The 9,845-nt window shown below is 39.9% G+C and overlaps 1 protein-coding gene across 2 annotated transcripts in view; it reads left to right on the top strand.

Moving 5' to 3' along the window:
- Positions 1-8,590, top strand: part of LOC126405935 (transmembrane protein 184B-like) — a 25,796-nt gene extending 17,206 nt beyond the window's left edge. The window contains exons 4-10 of one of the 2 annotated variants that reach the window (XM_050069987.1): positions 608-698; positions 805-880; positions 1,037-1,128; positions 1,569-1,738; positions 2,159-2,353; positions 3,128-3,154; positions 4,514-8,590. In XM_050069987.1, the coding sequence (XP_049925944.1) occupies positions 608-698; positions 805-880; positions 1,037-1,128; positions 1,569-1,738; positions 2,159-2,353; positions 3,128-3,154; positions 4,514-4,743 (881 nt within the window). In that variant the 3' untranslated portion in view covers positions 4,744-8,590. The remainder of the gene's footprint in view (positions 1-607; positions 699-804; positions 881-1,036; positions 1,129-1,568; positions 1,739-2,158; positions 2,354-3,127; positions 3,155-4,513) is intronic. The other variant, XM_050069988.1, reaches the window with a different exon arrangement.
- The last annotated feature ends 1,255 nt before the right edge of the window (positions 8,591-9,845 follow it).

The following is a 9,845-nucleotide window of genomic DNA, read 5'->3' as shown; positions in this document are numbered from 1 at the left end:
GAGGCTCAGTGACTAGAAGAGCTGGTAGAAGCGCTCCATAGCTGTAAGTTACTCCAGTAACCGTAGTAGCTCTAGTGCTAGGGTGGAGAGCAGAGGTAGAGGGAGGTGTGGCTCATGACACACTTTGTTTTGGTCTACAGGCAGTGCACAACAGCAAACCTAGCGGTGAAACGATTTCGCTTTTTGCCCCTTTAATATGCACAATGAATGAAGATTACATACATTGAAAAGTATTGTATTTCATGTCTCCATCTGCTGGTGGGCCGTCATAATAACAGTATACATGCATAATATGATGTTAATTCCACGACAGAAGAGACCTGATGATTACTAAAATTTGGTGGGGAAAAAGTGGATATATTGATATCAGTATCGGTTATTTGGTCAAATGAGTTGTTACGTATCGGCATATCGGATATGGGCAAAAAAACAATATCATGCCTCCCTTGTGGAGCCATTTTCTTTCTATTTTCCTGACGAATTGGACATTCTTTTTATCTAATGCATCAAGTATCTTACTCCAGTCACAACATGTACATTTCGTGATTTTACAGACACTAACAGTCACCCCAAAAAAACAATAACCTTTATTTTTTCTGTGTGACAGCCTTTGTCATCTACAACTTCCTGAGTCTGTGTTATGAGTATCTGGGAGGAGAGAGTGCCATCATGGCTGAGATCAGAGGGAAACCTATCGAGTAAGTCTTGATTGTGCTTATCTTTCTTTTTGGTTTAAACGTTCATGTTAATAACAGCCCGCCTTTCAGACCGTTTCAACCTGTATGAACCTGTGCTTTGCTTTAGGTCAAGCTGTGTGTATGGGACCTGCTGTCTGTGGGGAAAGACGTACTCCATTGGTTTCCTCAGGTTTTGCAAACAGGTACCAATCACCATCTTAGCTTATATACGGTACATTGTTTGGTATTACTCAAATGGTGTAACAGTGCTGCTTTTTACTGACGTGGTACTTCTCCTGACATAGTTGTTCCCCCTTTTACTTCCTCTCACTCTCTCTGTCTTGCTTTTGCTTCCTCAGGCAACTCTGCAGTTCTGTGTGGTGAAACCTCTGATGGCAGTGATCACTGTCATTCTTCAAGCCTTCGGGAAATACAGAGATGGAGACTTTAAGTATGTTTCCACAGCAACTTACCCACTGTCACTCACCGCAGGAACGTCTCCCTGAGCAGAGATTTGCGGTGTTCTGACTTCTTGTCATCACAGATGTGACTTCACCCAAACGTGTTTTGTCAGACCAGCGTTAGTTGAACCTGCCTTCTGAATGCAGAGAATCTGTCATGAGTTAACATTTTGAAAATATATCAGATCTCTAGTTGTCTCTCTGTTTTGCATCTCTCTCCAAGTCTTCATGACTTAAAGCTGCATATTTATGTAAAGTTATGCTCATCACGATTTGCCCAAATGAAAAATTACCAACATGAAGTTGCCTTGTGTGGGTTCAAGCTGATTGTAAATCAGGTTTAAATGATTCTAGTTTCTCTGTTTCCTCACTGAGACATTGCTGTGTCACTGCTAAAGCACATTGTTTTTTCTGCATCCCTCTCCTCCAGCGTGGCAAGTGGCTATCTGTATGTGACCATTATCTACAACATCTCCGTCAGCCTGTCGCTCTACGCTCTCTTCCTCTTCTACTTCGCCACTCGTGAGCTGCTTGTCCCGTACAACCCTGTGCTCAAGTTCTTCATGGTCAAGTCAGTCATCTTCCTCTCCTTCTGGCAAGGTAAGAAGACCTTCTGAAATTGATAACACATAAACGCACGCAGCAGCACTCTTTTTTGTGAACAGAAGAACATTTTTCCAAGAGGTTAACAAAAGAAAATGGAGACCCCTGATTGTTTCCAACAAAATTATGCAATAATGTTACTGTTATTAAAAGAGAGCTTTGTGTCAGCTTTGTGAATACTAGAGATGTAATCAGAAGATTGGAATCAAGTCCTTTCACCAGTTTAAATGTGCCTCCATCAACCTGTTGTGGCTCATATCTGTTTATATCAAAAACACTTTGACTGTTTGTAACAAGTGATTGTTCAGTTTTTATGTCTCCAGTCATGTTTTCTCATGCACAGATTTAGATTATTGTGCCTTTTTCCTCTGTTTATGATTTCTGTTTTCTCACCCTGTGTCTCTCCGTACGATTCAGGGATGCTGCTGGCCATCCTGGAGAAGTGCGGAGCCATCCCTGAGATCAGCTCGGCTGACTTCTCTGTGGGCGAGGGAACGGTTGCCGCTGGTTACCAGAACTTCATCATCTGCATTGAGATGTTCTTTGCTGCTGTTGCTTTGCGTCATGCCTTCACTTACAAGGTCTACATGGACAAAAGACTGGACTCATATGGTGAGGGGAGTGTGTGTGTGTGTGTGTGTGTGTGTGGGAGGGGGTATTGATGGGATCAGAAAAGAGATGCAAACTGTGTAGATAATGAGACAGAAAGCATGTATGTTATAGTGTGCATTATAACCTGGTTCTCCATACAGACTGATCTCTGCAGTCTGATCTTACTCTTTGTGTCCGAACCTTTGTACTTTGACTCCTATCTTTGACACACTCTGTTAGGGTTGTACCAAACAGCTCGAAGCGTCATTCATAATACTGATATTTGAATTCTAAATCAACACTTGAATGTTGTGCATGTTTTTTTGCATGTCTGTTAATTCTGCTTAAACCCAATATTTCTGCATAGTTGCAGATCAAGATTAGGCTACACTAATATTATTACTATAATACTATTTGTAGAATTAGATTCCAGTGGTGGTTGTGTGGAATAGTTTCCAACAAACACATGACAAACATTTCCCATAACTCCAGAGCATTGTAAAATCCAAAAAGTCAACATTCATTGAAAAAAAGCACACACATTTATTGCGATGAATCACTGTATTCAAATTGAGGATTTTGTTTTTAGGATTTTATTTATTTCATTATAATATATGACAACATCCATTTAAACTTTCATTTTAATACCTTAGAAGCCTAAAACAAAAAACGATTCCATACAGCCCATTTCTTCTGCTTTTCCTTCATTTTCACCCTGACTTTCTTCTTCTTCCTTGTCTCTCTTTGTCTCCCCTTTCTCCTTTTTCTCTCTTCTTTACTGTGCTGCACTGAAAGGCTCATTTCCTATCTACGGACAGTACGGTAGGTCTGATGTTGGCTGTGTTTTGCCCATATCTATCTCAGTTCTGTATGTCTGCCCCCATTACAGTGCTTCTTGTTTGCTTTTGTGTGTGTTTGGTCATCGTTGCATTTAAATTACTTTTTCATTGTTTTCACTTCGGCATAAATTCAGTTGATTCATGTAAAATTGTGGGTTTGTGACTGTCTGGTTTTGTTTCATGTTCACTTTGCAGTCAGTGAATTCAGGCTTTGAACATTTCGCTTTTTCATTTCTCCTGGTTCACAATTTGGTTTAGGATGCTTTCAGACCTAGAGTTGTCTTGCTTTGGTCTGAATCAGGGACTAATTTGGTCACAAAGTTGTATAATTGCCTAGAGTTGGTTCGTGTTCTCACAGCAGCATTTACAAGAGGACCAGATCAAATGTGTTGTGTGAGAAAGCTGCTCTTGATTGGTCAGAATTTCCATGTGGGAAAAATCCAGGAAGTAAAGCAAACGTTGAAGAAGAGTACACTTGCAAGATAAATGTGACACTTTCTAATGTCACAATGGAGGGACAACTACGCAGGTTGATTTTAGCGCTGCTCATCGTGGACTATATTGCTGTCATTGTTCATTTTAGTCAAACCATACAGTTTGAAAACGAGGCGCGGCTCCAACTAGAAAACAATGTTTTGATGCATTGGATGTGCTGAATGTGCATATTAAGGCAGTACAGGAGGAGGTGCACATTAATAATCCTCCAGGACTGTAACGTGCTCATGTTTAACCCAAACAATGTGTCATGTGACTGCAGTTGGTTCAGATCCAGGTCGGAACACCTTCTCACCACAAACGAACCGCACCAGAGTTTGTTTGTAACCAGACTGAGACCACCTCTTCAAGAAGGTCTCAGTCTGGTTGTTTTGGTGCACACCTAAGTGTGATTGCTGTGTTCACACCTGCCCAAATCAACCGCACTTAGGGGGCAAATGAACTTGAGTTCGATTGAACCGAACCAGTCTACGTTGCTACCCTTCTCACGGCCAAAATACATGGGACACAGTGGTCCAAGAACACAATGTGGGATGTTGTTCCAGGAACATGTCCTACTTGGTAAAATCACATTGTGCCCTCTAATACTCCCCACTGTTGCTTTATTATGTATGTATGTAATATGCATGTCTACGACATTCAGGGAACAGATTGTTTATTTCATCCTGATGAATGAACTTTGCTAAATTTTTATTTTTTGTCAACATTTCAAAGATTTATTTGGAAAATTCACTTGTCAGTCAGATAGTTTCTTTATTTTTCTCACTCATCTGTCACTTTCATATGTCCCTCCCTGTCCATCCAGTTCTGTGTCTCTTTACTGACAACATCTCAACCCTTCCTCCAGGTCGCTGTGCCCCAATGAAGAGCATCTCCAGCAGCCTGAAGGAGACCATGAACCCAGGAGACATGGTCCAGGATGCCATCCATAACTTCTCCCCAGCTTATCAGCAGTACACCCAGCAGTCCACGCTGGAGCGGAGCGGGGGGCCACCTCTCTCCCGCAGCCACAGTAACCTCAGCACCCGCGGGGACAACGAAAAGACCCTGCTGCTCAGCTCTGACGATGAGTTCTGAGGCTCAGACACACGCTCACTTTACTCCTGTAGCCCATATTGAATTTGTATCAGCTGTGTGAGACAAATCAGATCTTTTGTTGCTACTTTAACATGGAAGATCAGGTTCTGTTTTCTTTTTTGTTTTTACATTTAGACAACAATGGAAAGATCAGATTCATGTCAGACTTATGAAACTGTGAGAAGAGTGTTTTTACAAGGACAGAGAGGTAATAATTGGTAGAGCAGGAACAGAGGTGAAGACGATGGAGACGTCACACATGTAGTTTGGGAGAGATGTCAAGATGTTTAGACGTTAGGTTTATTAACCGGTCAAGTTGTCATTTGTGTTGATGTCATAGAGGCCGTTACTGACAGAACTACCATATCACATGGATACAAATAACCGTGCCTGCATATAGAGTCCTTATGCTGCACTTTAAACACTACAGCAAAAAAGTATACGACAGATATAAGATGTATGCTAGAGCAAATAAGTGCCATCTTCATCTGCAACACATGGCCTCCGTCATCTTTTAGTTTTTATACTGATTCTCAGTCCAAACTCCACCTCACCCCTCTGCCAATTCTGCCTCTTGCCGAAACATTGCCAAATAGAGGGAGTACCTTGTGCTCCTGTTGATGAGACACACTGTCTTAAGATTTAGAATCGATTTATAGTCAAGCAAAACTACGGAGCCTTTGAATTGCCAGGCTTCATTTTAATATATAAGACTTTAATCTTTTTTTATTTAAATGTCGTATGACCTTGAAGGTATAACTCAGTTAAAGAGTAGTTTGTTGGAAAATTGTTATTCCAGAAATGTTATAAATATTCTGTTTTCATTTTGTTGTGATGAAGAAGTGACTCAGAAGTGTAATCATACGACTCCAGCTGCTGGCCTGACTCGGGCTCCTCGCGTTTTGTTTGTGGAGCAGTGAGGGAACAGCTGTGGGAGGGATTTTAGCGTGGGCAGGGGGAGACTGACGGAAGGACAACACCCACACAGATTACAGATTACTGAAGAAGCAACACTTCCCTGCAGAGCCGGCCCAGCTGTGATGTGCTGCGGATTGTAATCCCATAATTAAAGGCATTACATGTACCACAGATCAGGCCTGCCTCTGCTGGTGGTGTTTATAATGGCATCACTGCTGTAGTAGTGGTGAGTTAGTCACGATGTTGCAGATATATATGGCCGAGCAAAGGTGTGTCAGTGCAAACAAGGCTTTAAGGGTCCCATATTCTGCTTATTTTCAGGGCCATACTTTCATTTGTGGTTTCTACTAAATGTTTACATGCTTAAATGTTCAAACACAAATCTGTGTTTATCCTCTGTCTGAAACGCACGCTTTTAGCGCCTGTCTCTTATAGCTACCCCTCTTGAAAAAGCCCAGTCTGCTCTGATTGGTCAGCGTTTCCGGGTCTTCCACATGAGCACCAAGTCCCTAGAAACAGTGCCAGGCTTTTTAGACAATTTTACATAGTGGAAAAAAACATAGATGTATAAAGAGATTTAGATACAGTGTTTGAGGCAGGCCCCCATTTATTTCTATTAAAGCTGCTCAGCGCTCTGTTTCCGTGGTATGAAATTACCCGGAAGCGCACTGGAGACTTTAGGTAGCCAAGCGCAGCTGAGCTATCTAGAATGGAGATGAAAATGATTTTGAGATGTTTTTGGACCAAATGGATCAAATCCCAATAGTGAAACGAGCCATTATGCGGGGGTTGTGATGCTCAAAAGCATTTATCCTCTGAATTACAGATGGCTCTTTCCCAATGTAAGTCTGTGGGAAAACTTCTTTTTGGGCACAATGGCATCACATGACAGACCCAGACGGTGTAGTTTCACTTTTGACCGCTATGTAGAATTGGCTCCAAAGCACAGCACTGTTCCTGTGGGCTTGGACCATATGTGGAGTTACGACTTCTAGGTCCATCGTGTGATGCTACTGGACCCAAAAAGACTTCTTCCATAAACTTACATTGGGGAAAAAGACATCTGTAAATCCACTGATACATTTTTTGGGGTGTCACAGCCCCGTGAAATGACTCGTTTCACTATCAGGATTTGATCCATTGTTTGATAACATTTCAAAAAACATACAAGAGCCACATAGTTACGTCATTTTTACCCCCATTTAAGTAAGTAGAGGGCTAAACCGGAAGTTAGCTGCTCAACCTTTGAGACTGAGCAACTTAAATAGGAATGAACGTGTGCCTGCCTTCAACGCTGTATCCAGTTCTCTTTATACTATCATGGTATGTGCTCTCGGCCTTTCTGCAGTGTAAGTGCAGCTAGGGAATGACTGTTAATGACACTGTGGCGCAGGGGTCAGCAAAATATACTACTTGAAGAGCCATTTTTGGTAAAAAAAAAAAAATGAGTTAGATCTGTCTTGAGCTGCAAAATATATATTTGAGCCTTTTAAGAAAAGGTGACACAGCCTTATTTAGTCTAAATTAGCTTATCAACATTACTAATAGGTCTAATTATTAAAATAATGTACCATTTGGGGGGCACTCTACAGTAAGATATTTATGAAAGTAAACAAGTCTGTCTATGCACTATTAAATTCAATATTTTCCTCCAAGACTTTTACTTTCTGGAACTGGAATCCACGTCTAGCTTTGCTAAGTAGACAAAAGACAAGCCGCCACTCTTGATGTCGGGCAAAATTTATAAAAGGCCATAGCCTTGACGGATCATTTAAAGGCTCAGTGAATACAGACTGTGCATTTCTCTGTGGCTTGAGCGCTTTGATACTTTCACAGTATTTGTATAGCACCTATACCTGCTTTATTATAAAAACTGACACGTAAATCTGACCTTTCACAATATGGGACCTTTAAGTCAAACTGGACTCACATCTGGAAAAGAATACAAGGGCATTAAAAGCTGGTATGCAAGATCCAGGGACACACTATAGCAGTGATGCACGGTAGAAGAAAATCCTCAAGTGAGTCAGAACCTTCAGGCCTGCCTGTCATCCTGTTTCTTATTACGAGAGTTAATCGTTCATACGTTATCAACTGATGTTCAATATGCGTTTTAGCAGGGGCCAGTATAGAAGCTGCTTGTGGTCGTGATCGTAAATGTTTGATGACAGAGCACAGCAACATAAAAGCTGAGTAGGTCCTTTTGACAGGTGACATTAGGCCCAATGCTGCCTCTAAATGTGCCATCATTGTTTTTTCTTATGATGAGTCCAAACAGACTGTGGACTGCAGCAAAGCAAGTCCTTGTGAGTAATGAATGTAGGCCGGGTGAAAAATTGACAGCCAAATTAATGTGAATCTTAAGAGGACAACTTCAACATTCAACGGATTATTGAAGTGTTGAAAAGTTGGTTTCCTGCTGTGACTGCTGATCAGCTCCTGCACTCAAATATTAACGCATCACTTATGTATCCGATGTTCCACTGAACCTGTAGAGCTTCAGTTAAAGGGAAGGCTGAGTGAATTTGTTCTGTTATCGCTGCCTTTTACTCTGCCCCAAGTTAACAACATATCAGACTCAAGCATCTTGATTCTAAACACGATCAAGTGATAGTTTTGATACTGCGTGATTGACAAGCTGGACGTTAATCACGAAGCTGAATATATTAAAGAAGGAAATATTCTCCCAGAGAGGAAGGAATGCTGTAAATAAAGTTAAACTGAGCGCTGCGAAACATCCATGATGAAGACTGTAATGGCATTGCTTGGTATAGTGCTTTAGTTTATAATGTTTTAATTTTCATACATTCTCTTGTTTTATTTCTGTTGTACACTTTTTAATTTGTATATTGGTAATATTATCTTGCTTTGATGCTATATTGGTTCCTGTTGGTGTTGAAAAGGAAATTAAATACAAGTGCAAGCAAAATGTTCCTGCCAGGTTTTTGTTCACACTAACGTGTCGGCACAGTCACTATCAATGCAACAACATTTAATATTTTGTGACATTTTTACAACGATTCTACTCATAAAATAAACTCTAGAAATACAGTGAGGAGCCTCTGCGGAACAGATACTTAATGGTATCTTACAGGGCGCCTTTAGGTCCTTAAAAAGTCTTGAATTCAGTTTATAAATATGAAGCCTCAGAAGTCTTTAAATGGACCTTTTTGAAACATTAGACATTTTGACTTGTCCTTGTAGGAAAGGCACAGGGGAAAATAACCCATTAACGATGGCTGAGCTCCAGTAAATGTCCGATGTTATAATTCTTTAAACCTACGACTGAACTTGCTCTCAGCTGATGGCAAAATGTAGATAACATAACTCACTGCAATAACCATAAACCTACATTAAATTAAAGAAAAACTTAATTTATCCCGAAGGACATTTTTGTGCCAGAGAAATGCTTCAATTACAGTAACACAAAATACAGCAACAACAATTAACATTACCTTTTAAAAAAAACCTAATGGTTGTTCATGTTGTTTGTGTTTTTTTTATTATTTTATTTTTTTTATCGAATGTTAATTACCATTACTGTAATTTTGTAATTGAAGCATTCTCTGGCCCGAGACTTTCCTTCAGAATAAATAAGGTTTCATTGAATTTAATTCAAGGCATGGTTATGACAGTGAGTTATATCAGTCTTAATTTTGCCACCAGGTACGTGCAAGTATAAAGTGGTAGTATTAGGAGTATTAGGAGAAGTATTAGGTCCAGGTTTAAAGATTTGTATCATTAGAAATGTGGACTTTCACCATAGACTGTATAAAAATCAAATACTTTCACACAGAAGAGCTTGACTCATTTTGTCAAAATAAAAAGTAAAAGATGGATAAATTATATGATGTCAAATGTTTGAGGCATTTAAGACCTCACATTTAAATTTTGCCGCTTCATAATCAAAAGCACGTGTTTTCTGCATGTGCATGTTTTTTTTTTTGTTGTTTATTTTTGCATGGTACCTCAAAAATTTTATTAACCCGCAATACTTTAACAAGAAAACGATCATTGTGGTTAATTTAAAAAAAAAAAAAAAACTTTTTAAAAATTTAAAAAGGTCTTAAAAGGATTAAATGTAAGTATCTCATACTTGTTGACAACCTGTACTCAAAGAATACAGAACTAGAGGGCGCCATCTTGAAACAAAAAAATACAAAATATATATTTCTTTCCTTTCT

The sequence above is a fragment of the Epinephelus moara genome, chromosome 18, assembly GCF_006386435.1.
Source record: "Epinephelus moara isolate mb chromosome 18, YSFRI_EMoa_1.0, whole genome shotgun sequence".
Taxonomy (NCBI): Eukaryota; Metazoa; Chordata; class Actinopteri; order Perciformes; family Serranidae; genus Epinephelus; species Epinephelus moara.
This window is presented reverse-complemented; position numbering and strand designations above follow the sequence as displayed.